The 20,020-nt window shown below is 42.9% G+C and overlaps 1 protein-coding gene across 16 annotated transcripts in view; it reads left to right on the forward strand.

Annotated features, from left to right (window-relative positions):
* The window catches only part of LOC136866181 (piggyBac transposable element-derived protein 3), a 217,174-nt gene that overhangs the window by 173,638 nt on the left and 23,516 nt on the right, over positions 1 to 20,020 (forward strand). The window contains exon 1 of one of the 16 annotated variants that reach the window (XM_067142915.2): positions 6,044 to 6,519. The exons of 13 other annotated variants lie outside the window; for them this stretch is intronic. In XM_067142915.2, the coding sequence (XP_066999016.2) occupies positions 6,082 to 6,519 (438 nt within the window). In that variant the 5' untranslated portion in view covers positions 6,044 to 6,081. 2 more of the 16 variants (XR_010859512.2, XR_010859505.1) reach the window with 2 other exon arrangements.

The following is a 20,020-nucleotide window of genomic DNA, read 5'->3' on the forward strand; positions in this document are numbered from 1 at the left end:
GCCGCCACGGGATACCACTCCGTAAGGCTCCTCCTAGCCTCCTTGTCCATCAAAATACACACACCTTCACAACTCACTTCATCGTCCTCAGAGTATTTATACATGTAGCTCCATCATGGGTGCCAAATTCCCCAAACTCGCTCCATCTCACCTCACTTAATCCTAAGATGTTCAGGCTATAACTCTTCATACATGCCACTTCCTGTCGTAGTCTTCCACTTTCCCGCAGAGTTTTCACATTCCATAACCCAATTTTTGTTATTTTTTAAGCCAAAAGTCGTCATCTTCGGATCAGTCTGGTTTCTCTTTATTGATGTTTCTGTAATGGTTTAATTTAAGATTGTGCGAGTTATTGGCTCACAGCACCCGAGCCTGGTGGTGACGCTGCCTCCTGAAGCCTCCAGGCATGCTGTTTTCTGTTCTGGTTGTTTCCCTTAGCCTTTGAATATACCTCTTCACCACAAGGCAGTGGTTTCCCTTTTTATTTAACCCGAAAAGGGAGGGTTGCCTCCTCCGCCAAATTTGCCGTACCAAAGGTCTCCTTTTTCGCCTCAGTTGCCGTTAAGGACTTCACCAGAGCCCCGTTAGCTGTTACTTTTCAGGTTTTCTGTAAGACCTTTAAGCTACCGTAGAGGTCCTGGGACACACGCGGTCCCCATTGTACTTCTCCCTTACAGGCTATTCCCTACTTCATACTGTTGCCCGTCCCCCACGACACGGATTTGTATCCCCAATCTGGCATTCATTTCTCTTGGATTTCTTACCTACTGACATCAGTTTAATTTTGGAAAGGCTAATTTTCATACCATACTCATTGCACTTATTTTCAAGATCCAAGATATTACACTGCAGGCTTTCACCACAATCTGCCATTATGGCGAACATCTTTTTCCTCGGTACTCTGTCATATCCTTTCTCTAGATCTACGAAACATAAACATAACTGTCTATTCCACTCGTAGCATTTTTCAGTTACCTGGCGCATACTGAAAATCTGATCCTGACAGCCCCTTTGTGGTCTGAAATCACACTAGTTTTCATCCAACTTCCTCTCAACCATTGACCGCACCCTCCCTTTCAAGATGCCAGTGAATACTTTGCCTGGTATACATTATTTTTTGTACAATTTACTTTACATCGCGCCGACACAGACAGGTCTTATGGCTTCGATGGGATAGGAAAGGACTAGGAGTTGGAAGTGAACGGCCATGGCCTTAATTAAGGTACAGCCCCAGCATTTGCCTGGTGTGAAAATGGGAAACCACAGAAAACCATCTTCAGGGATGCCGACAGTGGGTTTCGAATTCACTATCTCCCGGATGCAAGCGCATAGCTGCGCGCACCTAACCGCACGCCCAACTCGCCCTTTGCCTGGTATACTAATCAATGAGATACCTCGACGGTTATTGCAATCCTTCCTGTTTCCTTGCTTATAGATAGGTGCAATTACTGCTTTTGTTCAATCTGAAGGTACCTTGCCAGCACCCCAGGCTAATCCTATTACTCTATGAAGACATTTCGTCCCTGCCCTACCACTATACTTCACCATTTCAGATCTAATTTAATCTATCCCTGCTGCTTTATGACAATGGAGTTTATTTACCATCCTTTCCACTTCCTCAAGCGTAATTCATTTCGTCATCAATCTGCCCATGAGCTCGGTTGCTCGCGACGTCACCAGGAAGATTTCCTTTTACGTTGAGAAGAAATATTCCTTCCACCTGTCCAGTGATTCCTTGGGATCTATTATGAGTTCACCTGAATTTAATACCCAAAACATTATTAATTTCCTTTTCCCCCTTTTCCCCCTCCCTTTATAAGATTCTTTATTACTGTCCAGAAAGGTTTCCCTGCTGCTTGGCCTTTCCAGGTTATTACCAAAATCTTCCCACGACTTCTTTTTGGATTCAACAACTATTTGTTTCGCTCTGTTTCTTTCATCTACGCACAATTCCCTGTCTGCATTAGCCTTTGTTTGGAGCCATTTCTGATAAGCCTTCTTTTTACGTTTACAAGCTGCTCTCACTTCATTATTCCACCAAGATGTTCGCCTTTCCCCATCTTTACACACAGTTGTTCCTAGGTATTCTCTTGCTCTTTCTACTACAGCATCCCTGTATGCCACGCATTCTCTTTCTATATCCTGAATCTGCTTACTGTCCACTGTTCGGAACATCTCATTAATCATATCCATGTACTTCTGTCTAATTTCCTCGTCCTGGAGATTTTCTACCCTTATTCGTTTGCAGACAGATTACACTTTTTCTATCCGAGGCCTAGAGATACTTAGTTCACTACAGACCAGATAGGTGTCCTGTATCATCGAAAAATTCCACACACACAAAAAAAAAAGTGCATTCCTGAATTCGAAGTCGGTTAAGATATAGCCTATTATGGATCTGGTGCCCCTAGCCTCCCATGTGTAGCGGTGAATAGGCTTATGCTTGAAGACTGTACTGCATTCGTAACTGATGTAACTGATAAACCCATACTAGCACAGAAGTGCAGCAAACGTTTCCCATTCCTATTAGCTTTCATATCTTCTCCACATTTACCAATCACCCTTTCGTATCCTTCAGTTCTATTTGCAACTCTCGCATTGAAATGACCTATTAGCACTATCTTGTTGACCCTGACTACGATGTCACTCAATGCTCCATAAAACTTGCCAGCTCCATCCTCATCTGCACCCTCACATAGGGTAAATACACTGAGCCAGTTCTCGTCGTAATTTCTCCAATTGCCAAATTTAACCACATCATTCGCTCATTTACGTGCCTAACAAAAACAAAAAAATGTTGCGTGCAATAGCATTCCTGTTGAACAGCCCTGCCCCACACTCTGCCCTTCCCTTTTTAACACCCGTCAAGTACACTTTATAATCTTCTATCTCTTCCCCGTTATCTCCTCTTACCCGAATACCATTTACTCCTAGCATATCCAGATGCATCCTCTTTGCTGACTCAACCAATTCTACTTTCTTCCATAAGCCCCATTCATATTGATAGCTCCCCATTTCGTTCGCATAGTTGTTTCCAAGGAGTGTCTCGCCTGTCAGATGGGAGTGGGACTCCGTTACTCCCATAGGTCCGATGCTTGTTTAAGATGTGCCTCAAAATGTAAAAAAAAAGTTAATAATAATAATAATAATAATAATAATAATAATAATAATAATAATAATAATAATAATAATAATAATAATGACGTGTGGCCTCCGAAAGACCTGGAGAGGTCTTCGAGTTGACGCCGTATAGGCGACCTGCGCGTCTCTGAGAATGGGGCCCTATATATGATAAATTGTAATGATGCAGACGGCACACATACCCAGCCCCCGAGCCATTGGAATTAACCAATGAAGGTTAAAATCCCTAGCCGGCCGGAAATCGAACTCGGTAACCCCCAGAACCAAAGGTCAGTACGCTAACCATTCAGCCGTGGAGTCGGACATAATTATTACATCTGCCTTTGCTGACAAGATTTAGTGTTTACAGTGCACTATGTCTTCTGGTGTAGACTAAAGTGAATTTGTTACTTAAATTGACCTGCCTCTGTCTCATCCTCGATTTTGACAGTATGGAAGTGACTGAGTTATGAGCGATGTTAGTAACACCGTACTTTATGCAGCCAGTCCCTGGAATGAATGGTGTGAAAACGTTACTCATAGGGTCGGTTCCTGCGTACATTTCAGGGGATTGACTGACAAACTTGTTAAGGGAAATGAGGAGTGAGGTAGTTTCCTGTTGCTTGTCTCACCGAGCTGGAAGTTGCTATTACATTATCATGGCGTGACCGAGGTAGGTGACGTAATGTGCATGACTTCATCACAAGATGGCCGCCGATACAGTTTAACGTTTTTGCCGGTCGGAAGTCGGTTACCGCGCGGGGTAGCTTGGCGTGTAGATCTTGCTCAGAGATGAGTGAAGTGTAATTCAATCTTATTAATGAAAACACCTGAAAAAATTAAAGTATATAGAGAAGGTTTTGTGACTGAAAATTGACTAATTTTGGCATACTACAAAATTGCCCAAATATATGACTAATAGGCAGGTAAAAGCTGTAACAAACATATGCAAGAGGGAGCTAGACTTGATAAGGAATCGAATAAAACCAAAAGTATACAATTGTACAGAAGAAATGAAACGGCTACGTAGAGCGTCACAAACTTTAGCTCTGAGGACGTTGAAAATCATACAACTCTTACTTTACACACCATTAACCATTTTTCAGTACAGTTTTGACAGTTGCTGAAAAAATATTCAAAATGAAAATTTAATTGAGTAAATCAGAATCTCTGAAAATTGTACTTTGTTTCTTATTTCTATTTACAGTTCACGATACACTTCTTATTCATCATCATCATCATCATCATCATCATCATCATCATCATCATCATCATCATCTTCTTCTTCTTCTTCTTCTTCTCCTACCGCTTTGTCCCACACCTGTGGGGTCGCAGGTGCGAACTATGTTGCACATGTGATTTGGCTCTATTTTAAGGCCGGATGCCCTTCCTGACGACAACATTATGTGGGGGGGGGATGTAATAACTAATGCGTGTTTCTGTGGTAGTGGTAGTTTGGTGTGTTGTCTGAATATGAAGAGGAGAGTGTTGGGACAAACACCACCCAGTCCCCGAGCCAGGAGAATTAATGAAATGCAATTAAAATCCTTAGCCCTGTTGGGAATCGAACCCGGAACCCTCTGAAACGACAGCCTCAACGCTGACCATTCAGCCAACGGACTAAAATACACTATACATGTTTCATGTAAGTAACATTAGCGACTGTACCTAGTATAGTCTACCACATCTTTTTAAGCTGTCAATCTAGGTCTGAGAGAAACCAGTTATCTTAACATTCTCGATGCATTCAGTTGGCTGCGGGCGGCAGAGAATAGTCAATGTAGCGTAGGAGACACACAAGGTCACTTTCAATATTTTGTATGTTTGGTCTGGAACACTCTTATGTTCAACAGTGTTTTTCATTAAGCCTTTTCTGTTATATTACAACATACGGCGATTTTTCATCAACTTTGATACTAGGCTAGGTTGGTTTTATAACAATAATAGAGCGCATGAATGTGCATAAAGTTGTATGTTTATGATTATTTGGTATATTCTCTTAACGTGTTTGTACGTGTTAAACATTTGTAGAAATGGCGCCTAGGCATTTCTTCGCACAAGAAACAAACACTCTCTCTCTCTCCGATTGATGAAAAAATTTCACAGAAGCCTTGTGAAGACGCGACGTGGTGCCCGGTTGGATCTCGACCAGATTCTATCACAGCATTCGATGAGTGAAACCCCTGGAAAAACTAGACTCTTTGTCGGATATACTCTTCTCCCTGTCGTGCAGAAGGCATCATCATGCTGTGTTTTATGTCTTCGATGAAGTACGTCTTTGTTTTCAGGACTCGAGATGTATCGAGAATATTAAAAAATCATATTGACATTTTCATTACTCTGTCCCATTCAATAAGAACAACAAATAGAGCCGTGGTTCTCAAAGTGTGGTACTATTAGGGGGTTGGTGAGCAGTTTGCAAGACAAAATTTGAAGAAGACAAAATGAAAAGAAATGCAAAGAAAGTATAAATATTTACTCTAAAAATCCCGTTCTAGCTTTGAACTCAATACGTCGTCATGTATTAAAAGTGTATTTTTTCTACAAATTTCCTTAATTATTTAAATTATGTATTTAAAAGAACTATTGTAATTCATAAATAAAAAAAGGGCTGCCTTAATAATTTGCCAGGAACTCGTAATTTCTTGAACATGTCATTTAGGAAAATGTTATCGTGTGGGTGGGGGTACATTACATGTTTAGTTACAATCTAAAAGAATTGACGCGAGCTGCGCAACGAGTTAAAATCATGGCATCCCATAGCGCCGCGGTGCGCAACATCCTCCTTACTCCCACCTCTCTTTTCCGTCTGTCCGAGCACATAGCAAGCTGTGCTTGCGCAGCATGCACCCAAATTCTCCGCGACCCAGCCACCACCCCCTCCATTCCCCTTACGCTATCTTCTCCCTGGCATGTCCTCTTTTCCGTGTCACGTCGGTATTGACATAACAGTAGGCCGTCATGATATCGATGCTCAGTCAAAATGGGAGACAACTTAAACTTCTGGATGGCTTTAAATATCGCAGCTACTATCAGAACAATAAAAAGAAAAGATGGAGGTGTACAAAAAAATCGTGCAACGCAAAAATTGTAACAGATATTGAAGGTGACGTTCTGATAAACCTCGAAGGAACCCACACCCACCAGCAAGATGAAAATGTATATCGGCAAGTGATTTCAAATAGTGCTAAACGTAGAGCTTGTGATACCTTATTTAATACACCCATTAAAGTGATCAAAAGTGAAATCGTTTCTGCCCCTTCTGAAGTTGCCGAGAGACTGACCTCGCGGGACATAGTGTTAGCAAGAAGAAATTTGGCTTTGCGAAGAAGAAAGACCTCTCCAGCCGTTTCCAACTCCAACGACCAAGTGCATAAAACTCTAATGATGATTGATCCTGTAAGTAACGTAGTGGTCATTTTACCTTGAAACCGATGATGATGATGATGTATCTTCAGCTTATCACAGTTATTTTGAAAGTTGCTGAAGTTACCTTGCTCTTGGCAATATTGGTTGGACGTTGCCTTTCTCTTTCCAGAATAGTGGGTTCGATTCCGACTGCGATTGGTAGGATTTAATTACTCCGCATCAGTAGCTTCTGATACGCAAAAGAAAAAAAAAGACCTTTTATGATGCTTATAATGTATGTTCCTGAGCTAGCTATGCGGTTTAGGTCACGTAGAGTTGTTCGCTTGTATTCAGGAGATGGTGAGTTCGAATCCGTCTGTCTGCAGCCCTGAAATTGGTTTTTCGCGACTTCCTCATTTTCACACCAGGCAAATGCTGCGGCTGTACCTTAATTAAGGCCACGGTCACTTCCTTCCCACTCCTAACCCTTTCCTATCACATCGTCGCTGTAAGACTTCTTTGTCTGTGCGACGTAAAGCAAATTGTAAGTAAAAACGTGTCCAACACAATAGGAATGAAAAAAAACATGCTAGTGGGTCAGATGTCACGAACAGTTATCTTATTAAACCGAAAGCAAATGAAGAAAATAAGATAGCTCTGGCGCAAATCTATAGATAGTCTCAGATTTTATAAAGACTCATTATAGCTTATGAGTCAAGTCATGGTCCCAAAGCGGTAAGTAGGCTATTACCACGAATGTTTCAGGGCCAAAGGTCGAAGGAATAGTAATTTATAATTCTACCTCCTGAATTTTCCTGGTTGAAAGGTGACTACCCTGCCTCCCAAATAGCTGGACAGTATGTTACTGCATCGCCCTCACTATGACTGCGTAGAGGGCGATGGTTACTGTCAGCTGCTGCGTTCCCTTTCCGTAGCCGTGTTGGCGGGGTTATACCATCTCTCGCGAGGAGAGAGGGGCAGTCTACCTGTTCGCGGCAGCGTGACTACGCTCAATTAGGAACAAAGTTTAGACTAGAGTGTGGCGAAGTGTGTGCTGTGCTGCTTGTAAACACTCGGTTGTAGGGGTTGTGTTACTAGTGGTTCTTTCGTGTGGTACTGTCATGGCCCTCCGAAAATCGCACGGGATGATTCGTAGTGAAGCTAGGGAAGTCATTGCCAATATTATACAGAAGTGTGACGAGGAAAAGCGACGTAAGTACTTGCTAGTGCCACTCCCGAAAGCTACGGAACGTGCTGCTGCATATGCTGGGGTATCTTACGCTACGATTAAAACTATAAGAAAGGAGGACAAGAAACGAATGGAAATCGACCCCAGTAGCTGTCTTAAGTTCCCAGACAAGAAGAGAAGACGCATTTCTTACAGTTCTGTGAGTGTAGAGGATTTTTACATATACATTATTAGCAAGAGCCTCAGTGGCTCAGACGGCAGCACGTCGGCCTCTCACCGCTGGATACCGTGGTTCAAATCCCGGTCACTCCATGTGAGATTTGTGCTGGACCAAGCGGAGGCGGGACAGATTTTTCTCCGGGTACTCCGGTTTTCCCTGTCATCTTTCATTCCAGCAACAGTCTCCATTCTCATTTCATAGCATCTATCAGTCATTAATATATCACTTTGGGAGTGGCGACCCCATCGTACTAACAGCCTATATATGCTTCATTCATTACAGCCCTGACCCGGTCAGTGACTGGAAAACAGGTTGTAGGTTTTCATTTTCACATTATTAGCAAAGAAATTAAAAATGTAGATGTTCAGGAGAAGAAAAGTTTGTCGACTGTTCCTAAGCTGTTGCCAGTAATTACAAGTAAAAGAAATTGTCCAGGGGTCAGTGGCGGTAGGCTCTCAAGAGCACATGAGCACGTGAACATCCAGTTCTCATGCATATTCACGCATTCTTGGGTAATTTAAAATAGTTTCCTTTGTTTCAGCATGTTACCGCAATCGATCGAAAACATCCGACTTATATCGAAGCTCCGTTACACTGACAAATGTTCGTTTTGACTGACAGTGCAGGGAGTAGAGATGGGGAGATTCTGAACGAGTGATCCATAATGAACGAATCATTGCACTGAACGATTGAATCATGATTCAGTGAACGAAACGAATGGACTCATTTGTGAATCGAAAGCTCAGTCGACAGGTGGCAGTCGCAACTCGTTCCTCGTTTGTTCTGATTCATATCGCCAAATCGGGTATCCACCATTTTTTTTAATCAAATGGCCACTTGTGAAGAACGACTCTGTTATTTTTTATTTAACCTGAACTAAAAGTCCGGTTCACAAGTCAATCACTCCTAACCTAACCTTATAGGAAATATATATATATATATTTTAATAAGAAAACCGGGCGAGTTGGCCTTGCGGTTAGCGGCGCGCGGCTGTGAGCTTGCATCCGGGAGATAGTGGGTTCGAATCCCACTGTCGGCAGCCCTGAAGATGGTTTTCTGTGGTTTCCCATTTTCACACCAGGAAAATGCTGTGGCTGTATCTTAATTTTTTTTGCTAGTTGCTTTACGTCGCACCGACACAGATAGGTCTTGTGGCGACGATGGGACAGGGAAGGGCTAGGAGTGGGAAGGAAGCGGCCGTGGCCTTAATTAAGGTACAGTCCCAGCATTTGCCTGGTGTGAAAATGGGAAACCACGGAAAACCATTTCCAGGGCTGCCGATAGTGGGGTTCGAACCTACTATCTCCCGAATACTGGATATTGGCCGCACTTAAGCGACAGCAGCTATCGAGCTCGGTGTGTACCTTAATTGAGGCCACGGCCGCTTCCTTCCAACTCGACCTTTCCTATCCCACCGTCGCCATAAGACATATCTGCGTCGGTGCTACATAAAGCAATATATATATATGATCATGTCGTTTCAAGTCGCACACTTCACGGAACTGTAATATATCCTCAACTTCCAGCTCGTTGTGAAATGTTAGGTTAAGTTTACTTCAAGGTTCCCGTTCCCGTTCTCATTCTCGTGAACTGCTGTGAACTAACGTGTGGAACATGGCCACAAAATGTTCATATCTATACTGTATATATAAAATAAGAGTTTTGTCTGTACATTGCTCAAAATTTAAGAAGGGTGGTATTTCTGTATCAGTCATGTCCATAGTGACAAGGAAATGCATTTTTTAACTTTCCGTAATTTCTGTCTGTCTGTCTGTCTGTCTGTCTGTCTGTCTGTCTGTCTGTCTGTCTGTCTGTCTGTCTGTCTGTCTGTCTGTACACGCATCACGAGAAAACGGCTGAAGATAATTTAATGACAATCGATATGTGAAGTCCGGGGATAAGCCGCTATAATCTAGGCTATAATTAATCATTTTCACGCTGAGAGAAATGGTAGTTTAGGGGAAGGCCTAAAATTTAATTCTCAAATATTTGTTATTAGTTATCCCATCCTCCTCTGCGAACCATGTGACCTTGCCGCGGTGGGGAGGCTTGCGTGTCCCAATGATGCAGATAGCCGAGCCGTAGGTGCAACCATATCGGATGGGTATCTGTTGAGAGACCAGACTAACGAATGGTTCATCGAAAGGGGGGTAGCAGCCTTTCGGTAGTTGCAAGGGCAGCAGTCTAGATGATTGACTGATACGGCCTTGTAATAATACTCAACATGGCTTAGCTGTGTTGATACTGCTACACGGCTGAAAGCAACGGGAAACTACAGCCGTAACTACCTCCCGAGGACATGCAGCTCTCTCTGTATGAATGATGTACTGATGATGGCTTCCTCCCGGGTAAAATATTGCGGAGGTAAACTAGTCCCCCATTCGGATCTCCGGGTGGGGACTACATGAGAGGGGGCGATCATCACGAAGAAGGATACTGACATTCTGCGAGTCGGAGCGTGGAATGTTAGAAGTTTGAATCGTGGTAGGTTAGAGAATCTGAAAAGGGAGATGGATAGGCTAAAGTTAGTTGTAGTTGGTATAAGTGAAGTACGTTGGCAGGAAGAACAGGATTTTTGGTCAGGCGACTACCGAATTATCAACACGAAATCAAACAGGGGAAATGCAGAAGTTGGTTTAATAATGAATAAGAAAATAGGGCAGCGGATAAGCTACTACGACCAGCATAGTGAAAGAATTATTGTTGTCAAGATAGACACCAAACCAATGCCCACCACAATAGTGCAGGTCTATATGCCTACTAGTTCAGCGGATGATGAAGAAATTGAAAAAATATATGAGGAGATAGAAGATTTAATTCAATATGTAAAAGGTGACGAGAATCTAATTGTGATGGGAGACTGGAATGCAGTGGTAGGCCAAGGAAGAGAAGGTAGTACAGTAGGAGAATTTGGATTGGGGTAAAGGAACGAAAGAGGAAGTCGGCTGGTTGAATTCTGCACTGATCATAATTTAGTCCTTGCCAATATTTGGTTCAAACACCACAAACGACGGCTGTATACGTGGACGAGACCTGGAGACACTGGAAGGTATCAAATAGACTTCATTATGATTAGGCGGAGATTCAGAAACCAGGTGTTAGATTGCAAAACTTTCCCAGGAGCAGACGTGGACTCTGACCACAACTTGTTGGTCATGAAATGTCATCTAAAGTTGAAGAAATTGAAGAAAGGAAAGAATGAAAAAAGATGGGATCTAGACAAGTTGAAAGAACAGAGTGTGAGGGATTGTTTCAAGGAAAATGTTGCACAAGCACTAAATGAAAAGGCTGAAGGAAACGCTATAGAGGAAGAGTGGAGAGTCATGAAAAATGAAGTCAGTAGGGCTGCTGAAGAAATGTTAGGAAGGAAGAAAAGATCAACTAAGAATCAGTGGATAACTCAGGAGATACTAGACCTGATTGATGAACGACGAAAATACAAGAATGCTAGAAATGAAGAGGGCAGAAAAGAATACAGGCGATTAAAGAATGAAGTGGATAGAAAGTGCAAGGTAGCTAAGGAAGAATGGCTGAAGGAGAAGTGCAAGGATGTCGAAGGCTGTATGGTCCTGGGAAAGGTAGATGCTGCATACAGGAAAATCAAGGAAACCTTTGGAGAAAGGAAATCTAGGTGTATGAATATTAAGAGCTCAGATGGAAAGCCACTTCTAGGGAAAGAAGACAAAGCAGAAAGATGGCAGGAGCATATCCAACAGTTGTATCAAGGTAACGATGTAGATAATTTGGTTCTGGAACATGAAGAGGCTGTTGATACTGATGAAATGGGAGACCCAATTTTGAGGTCAGAGTTTGACAGAGCTGTGAGTGACCTAAATAGGAACAAGGCACCTGGAATTGATGATATTCCCTCTGAACTACTGACTGCCTTAGGAGAAACCAGCATGGTAAGGTTATTTCATTTAGTGTGCAGGATGTATGAGACAGGAGAAGTCCCATCCGATTTTCGGCAGAATGTTGTTATGCCTATTCCCAAGAAAGCCGGTGCTGACAGGTGTGAAAACTACCGCACCATTAGTTTAGTATCTCATGCCTGCAAAATTTTAACACGTATTATTTACAGAAGAATGGAAAAACAAGTTGAAGCTGAGTTGGGAGAAGATCAATTTGGCTTCAGAAGAAATGTAGGAACACGTGAAGCAATCCTGACTTTACGTCTGATCTTAGAGGATCGAATCAAGAAGGACAAGCCCACGTACATGGCATTCGTAGATCTAGAAAAGGCATTCGATAATGTTGATTGGAACAAGCTATTTATGATTGTGAGGATGATAGGGATCAGATACCGAGAACGAAGAATTATCTACAACCTGTATAAAAATCAGTCTGCATGATAAGAATCGAGGGCTTTGAAAAAGAAGCAGCAATCCAGAAAGGAGTGAGGCAAGGCTGCAGTTTGTCCCCTCTCCTTTTCAATGTTTACATAGAACAGGCAGTAAAGGAAATCAAAGAGAAATTTGGAAAGGGAATCACAGTCCAAGGAGAGGAAATCAAAACCTTGAGATTTGTTGATGATATTGTTATTTTATCTGAGACTGCAGAAGATCTCGAGAAGTTGCTGAATGGTATGGATGAAGTGTTGGGTAAGGAGTACAAGATGAAAATAAATAAGTCCAAAACAAAAGTAATGGAGTGCAGTCGAACGAAGGCAGGTGATGTAGGAAATATTAGATTAGGAAACGAAGTCTTAAAGGAAGTAGATGGATATTGTTACTTGGGTAGTAAAGTAACTAACGATGGCAGAAGTAAGGAGGACATAAAATGCAGACTAGCACAAGCAAGGAAGAGCTTTCTTAAGAAAAGAAATTTGCTCACTTCAAGCATTGATATCGGAATTAGAAAGATGTTTTTGAAGACTTTCGTGTGGAGTGTGGCATTGTATGGAAGTGAAACATGGACGATAACTAGCTCAGAAAGAAAGAGAATAGAAGCTTTTGAAATGTGGTGTTACAGAAGAATGCTGAAGGTGAGATAAATAGATCGAATCACGAATGAAGAGATACTGAATCGAATTGGTGAGAGGAGATCGATTTGGCTAAATTTGACGAGAAGAAGAGATAGAATGATAGGACACATCTTAAGACACCCAGGACTTGTTCAGTTGGTTTTTGAAGGAAGTGTAGGTGGTAAGAACGGTAGGGGTAGACCAAGGTATGAATATGACAAACAGATTAGAGCAGATGTAGGATGCAATAGTTACGTAGAAATGAAAAGGTTAGCACAGGATAGGCTGGCATGGAGAGCTGCATCAAACCAGTCTATGGACTGATGACTCAAACACACAACAACAGTTATCCCATCGTAAATAAAATCGGTATGCACAGTTGGGGAATAAATCGCTACAATCTAGGCCATAAATAACTTTATTCACGCTGACCGAAATGGTAGTTTAGGGGAAGGCCCAAAATTTAATTCTGTAATATTTGTGTTATTAGTGGTCTTATTGACAATGTTGTTCCTTTAGTGAAAGTTTATTGTACACAGTTCAAAAAAATTAAGGGAACACGTTTTTGAACGAATGCCATGCTCCACAAAACAATACCTCACACCCAGGTATATTACCAACTAAACATTTATTCTTTACCGTTGAAGTATACAACAGAACATCGATGGATTCGCGTTCATTTTCAGAACGAAATAGGGACGAAAACAAAAGTGATAACAGTCCTCCAGGATGGATTTTTATCACCGTTGGAGAGCTTCAGTATGGTGTATGTTCTCCGCGAGCATTTATCACAGCTTGGCACTTATAGTACATGGCATGCTCATAAGTCGACGGAGGTCACGTTGGGGTTATCAGGTCCCATTCTTCAACGAGAGTCTGTTCGAGGTCTTGGAGAGTCTGTGGTGGAACAGGGCGCTCATGAACACTTCTGTCAAGCCTGTTCCACACGTTCTCGATGGGATTAAGGTCGGGACTCACTGCTGGTCATTCCATCTCTTGAACGTCCAGTTCTCGCAAGACAGCTCTGGCGATGCGCGCTACATGAGCCCTACCATAGTCATGCATGCGTACGAATTCAGGGCCAACACCGTATGCAGCTACCAGCACATGCTGTAGCAGTATCTGCTCGATGTACCCCGCAGCGGTAAGATTACCACGAACGTCGACAAGATCCGTACGGCCATCACTATTGATGTCACCCCAAACCATCACAGAACCTTGTCCGAATCGGTCGCCTTCCTGGACATTTGGCATGTACTGCTCACCACGGCGTCTCCTTACACGTTGACATCCATCACGCTGTGTCAGTAAAAATCTGGACTCGTCTGTGAACAACACAGATCTCCAGTGGCGAAGTTGCCAGTTGACGTGGGTACGGGCAAACAGAAGGCGAACTCCGCGATGTTGTATTAAACGGGGCTCTCGAATAGGGCGTCTGGGTCGTAAGGACACTTCTCTTAACCTGGTCCCTACTGTCTGTTCAGACACCGTGACTCCAGTGGCCCTCCTGAGGTCTTATTGCAGTTCTCTGGCAGTTACTAAACGACGCCGCAACCCACAGATGGTCAGATATCGGTCATCCTGTGGGGTTGTCATGCGTTCACGACCTTGTACAACCCTCCTTGTTAACTGGCCTGTCTCACTGTAGCGATTCCACAAGCGTTGAATAACTGATGGAGAGACATTCAGATCCATAGCAACACGACGAAAAGTCTATCCTTCCTGGATCAGAGTGACGGCCCTTGCGACTTGAACCTCGTTAAGGTGTCTCAGGGGATGTGGTGATTTACATACAACGTGCTAAAATGACTTAGTCTGTGTACCTCACAACGACACACTGACGCACCGCTATTCACTTTGTTTTGAGGGGTCACCTGACAGTTCAATGCATGGCTACGCCTACAGATGGAGCATAACTTCGGTTTGACATACTCTGAGTAGCTAAGGTTCCAAGGTATGCTGTACGACCATTGGAACCCCATCTACCAAATTAACGTTCACATACCTGACGTTACAAAACATGCTTTCCTAATTTTTTGAACTATGTATAATATTGAATCAAAATCTGAAAAAAAAAACATTATTACCATAGTTAAGTTAGTAAACTGTCAATCTTTACTTCTCTGTCGAAATTCGCTCAAAGAGCATCAAAAAATTACCATATTGTAGTTATTTTTGTTGTCTTAACCCCCCCCCCCACACTACATACCACAGAACACAGGTTTTTGTCTATACATCCCCCACACACACACATTTCTAATTCCCAGTTGCAGCTACTGACTTAAAATGCTTGTAGGAGAAAGAGAGAGAGATGTTCTTCGTCAATGCTAAAATCCTAGCATCCCGTCCCCAGAGGAAACATCCTTTTATAACCAACCAAACCATAGAAACCTTGTGCCATTACCCACAACCCTCTGCTGAGCACTTGCTGCCTTTGGATGCATCTCATGAAGCACGGCGTCACTCTCGGAATTCAACGCAGTTAGACGTAACAGCCTACTCCGCCTCGCTAATCGACCCTAAGAAATCAGTTCTAAATCTCATATTATGCGTTGCTATGTTGGCCAATGGCTGGCACAAAACTCTCTTCATTTTCTTCGAGAGGCTTTCTGCTAAACACCCCTGACATATTAGACCAATGGTTTTTTGTTACAAACCAGGACGTCTGCTGTACCGACCGAGTTTGCCGCGCAGTTAGCGGCGCGCACCTTTAGGCTTGCATTCGAGAGATAGTGAGTTCGAACCCCACTGGCGGCAGGCCTGAAGATGGTTTCCCATTTACACACCAGGCAAATGCTGGGGCTGTACCCCAGTAAAGTGCACGGCCGCTTCCTTCCCACGCCTAGTCTTTTCCTATCCCGTCGTCGCCGTAAGACCTATCTGTGTCGGTGCGACGAAAAGCAACTTGTAAAAAAAAAAAAAAAAAAAAAAATCCTGTTGTTGTCTTTGGTCTGCCATCGCTTCTCTTACCCTTCGCGGCAGAGCCCATTATTCTCCAAGGTAACCTACTCTCTTCCATTCGCCTCCACTTTCGAAGCCAGGGTTCGAAAGTGGAGAATCAAAATTAATGTTACCAAGAGCAGTGCTACACTCTTTTCTAAACACACCAGATTTGACCCCAACTACTGGTCTTGTTTGGAGAAGTGATCCGGTGCCCAGTGCCACGGAAGACATTCGGCATGTTCTTTATCCGCCTCGTTGATTTGCTCATTTTTGGATTGTGGAGACCAGTAAGAGTGTCTTCTTTCATAGCATTGTTCTCGGTTATGTGGCGTCGGCGACAATGTGGATTAAGCTCTTTTACAGCCGGATGTCTGCCTCGCGCCAACCCTATGTGGAGGGATGTATACACTGTTGCAGGTTCCTATGGAGGTTTGTAGTGTGATATATATTGTGTGTAAGTGAAGATCTGTGTTAAGACGATCAGAGCTAGAGGAATCAAACAAACGGACATTAACATCCCCGACACGGCTGGGAATCGAACCCGGGGCCCCTGAACCGAAGGCTACTATCCTGACTATTCAGCCGAACACCAGTAAGAATAGTCTGACGACGTAAATAATGGCGTAAAACACAACAAGCTAATACAGTTGTTAGTATGCGATCGAATCGTAAGTTTATACCAGCATGAAAAATCTAAATCTTGACATTATTTCGAAAATGTTTTCCACAGTTCTACTTGCCCTCGAAAGTCGATAGTAAAGCACCTTTCGTTCTGGAGTAAATATCCTTCGTCCTAAACGCTTTAAAAAGTATTTGCTTGAAGCACATGTTTTAGTCTCCCTCTGATATGTGAGGAAGTTCGATTGCACTGTTTCACAGTCGTCTAGGTTGTGGCAAGCGTATATAGAAATCCAGCCAGTAATTTTTGATTGAATCGAGTGTTTTCCAATACACCTCCATCCGAAATTCGATCATTGATTCCAATGTCACAGTATGTGTATGTAGGGTATTCAGCCCAAAGGCTAGTTTGATCCTCTACAGCTCCACCAATAGCTGTCATAGGTAGCCTAGGTGTTACTGAAGAGGCATACTAGGGAAATGAGCAGTGAGGTAGTTTCCCATTGCTTTCCTCACCGAGACAGAAGTTGCTATTACATATCAGTCTGCCAAGCCCACCGAAAGGCATGCACCAACCGACCCCATGAGCGATATTTTCACACCATTCATAACAGGGACTGGCTGCATAAGGAATGGCATTACTGGCATCGCTCATACCTCGGTCACTTTCATATTGTCAAAGCCAAGGATGAGACTGAGACAGATCAATGAAAGTAGCAAATTTATTCTAGCCCATACCAGAAGACATAGTGCACTGTAAACACTACATCCCGCCAGCAAAGGCATAATGTCACAGTAAATGAATCAATAATTTCTATTCACGATAGCCATTAAAACCATACTGTTTGGTCCTTTGTACAGTAGTTCCAAAAGCAGGATCCACTTCCTTTGAGAGGAATTATTTTTACGTGCTTCTATCAACTAACCCCCACCAGACAATGCCGAAATTGTCACCTGCCTTGGAAATTCTTCAGCAAATTCTTAATCACTCCTGTCTGCTTGACAGGATCTGAAAAAAAAAAAAAAAAAAAAAGCATTTAATTATTTTTCTTTATTTTCGGCTTGCAGAAAAACATTAAACAGTGATAGCCTATAATAATAATAATAATAATAATAATAATAATAATAATAATAATAATAATAATAATAATATGGACTCAGCTAGGTATGCGGGCATTTTAATTTGACGCCATATAGCCTACCTGCGTGTCAGTTTTGACGTTCCGTTTTACTCCATCAGATGGGCAGAAACGGATCTCTCCAGGGCGATCAGTGGCTAATTTTTAATTAATTTGTCACGTGTCATTGACGGGTTAATTTCTAGAATTGCGACAGTAATGCCATCTAGCAGGGATGAGTGACACCAGAAGAGACAGAGCACACCTCAACTAACAAGCAGTAGTCCCGTAGTCGGTTAGTGCTAGAGATGGGCGAAATTTTTCATTTTTGTGGAACACTTCCGGTTGTTCTTGTTCCGGAAAAAATACTGTGTTCCTAATAACTGTTTCACAATGACAGTCCTGGGTTTAGGAAGTGGGGGAATTAGAAAATACTATATCAACAACTCTTGTGTTCGTGTTTCCTTATTGCTAGTTTCATGCTTTGTTTTAATTGGATGCGCTCTATGGTAGCTGAGTCTAAACAAGGTAAAATGATACCTCTTTATCCAGAGAGAACTAGGAGCAATAAGAGTAGGATCGCAGGAATTCAGAGCGAAGTTGCCTATGCCTCATCTGATGGTATTTATACATTTAAAATCATTGTTAGGATAGCTTCTAACACCATCGATTTACGAATTGTTGTAGATAGTACAGCACCAACAGCTATAATGCGTGGTGAACAATAGTGGCAGTTGATGATGCACGTGATTAAACGCAGTGAGAATTAGAAGGAATGAAGATCAATAATTTATCAGTGTCATGTCATGGGTACTTGCAAGGCCACACTAGATATACGTACTTGCAGCGAATTCTCTGTCTATCGAATTGCTGACAAGACACGCGCCTCTTACATATTCATATTTCACGGGTTCCCTTCTGTGGTCGCTTAGTGTCCACTGCTATTCATTTCACTTAGTGACAACTGTAGTCCCAAAGAACATCGAAACACGTGTAGGGAACTAGTATTCTACGTTCTCCCGGAGTCGGAACAATCAGCCAACCACTGGTGCTTGCGAGGTTCTCACGGCAGACGTCTGGACCGGGGCGCTGCCAGACCAATCCCACTAGAGTACGGGCGATACGGAACACTGTTATTTCGGACAGAATGTTGCCAGACCAATCCCACTAGAGTGCGGAAGATACGGAACACTGTTATTTCGGACAGAATGTTGCCAGACCAATCCCACTAGAGTACGGGCGGTACGGAACACTGTTATTTCGGACAGAATGTTGCCAGACCAATCCCGCTGGTGCAGGCGATACGAAACACTGTTATTTCGGAACAGAATGTTGCCAGACCAATCCCGCTGGTGCAGGCGATACGGAACACTGTTATTTCGGAACAGAATGTTGCCAGACCAATCCCGCTGGTGCAGGCGATACGAAACACTGTTATTTCGGAACAGAATGTTGCCAGACCAATCCCACTAGAGCACGGGGGATACGGAACACTGTTATTTCGGAACACAATGTTGCCAGACCAATCCCGCTGGAGTACGGGCGATACGGAACACTGTTATTTTGGAACACAATGTTGCCAGACCAATCCCACTGGTGCAGGCGATACGGAACACTGTTATTTCGGAACAGAATGTTGCCAGACCAATCCCGCTGGAGTACGGGCGATACGGAACACTTATTTCGGAACACAATGTTGCCAGACCAATCCCGCTGGAGTGCAGGCGATACGGAACACTTTTATTTCGGCACAGGATTTTTCAGCGTATTGTTTATTTTAAGAACAGTTCTGAGTCGGAGCAGTTCCAAAATATTTTGTTGCTATTGTGCTCGTCTCTATTCAGTGCAGTGTTGTTGACAAGTGTTAAAGGAGCTTAGGACAGTGGAAGCTATCACATTTTTAGTTTCTGGCTCGGTGGTACCAGAGCATCTGTGGTCAGAGAGAGTTTCCTTCAGTTTCCTTCAGTAGTAGTAGTCTTCACGTTTTCCTTCTAATTCCAATGATCATCTTCAGTAGTTTCCTGATCTTATAAGAACAATCGCGACAACGACTATCATCGGTAGTTCGCTCCTTACCATGGCGATTGAATAATAATTCCATATCAGCGATGCTCGATGCTGATGGACTTATTACCAATAACTTAAATTCGTGAATATCTTCAGCCTAGAGGCTGGTTGGATCCTCAAAAAGTACCACAAACGTTATGCGGTTATAAGGAAACCGCGAAAACCGATGGCGGCGCGAAAATGAGGAGTAGGGTAGTTTGCCTTTGCTTTCCTCACTGGGCCAGAAAGAGATATTGCAGCTCGACTGACCCTCTGAGAAACATTTTTCACAATACTCAGACGCATTAGTCGCGCTCTGAATGTCATTATTCAGCACCATCCACACCTCGGCAGCTTCCATATTGTCACAGCCATGGATGAGATTGGAACTTCCATGGAAGCTACATTTTACTCTGACCTGTACCAAGAGACAGATGCCAAAATACTGCATCCTA

The sequence above is a fragment of the Anabrus simplex genome, chromosome 3 (assembly GCF_040414725.1).
Source record: "Anabrus simplex isolate iqAnaSimp1 chromosome 3, ASM4041472v1, whole genome shotgun sequence".
Lineage (NCBI taxonomy): Eukaryota > Metazoa > Arthropoda > Insecta > Orthoptera > Tettigoniidae > Anabrus > Anabrus simplex.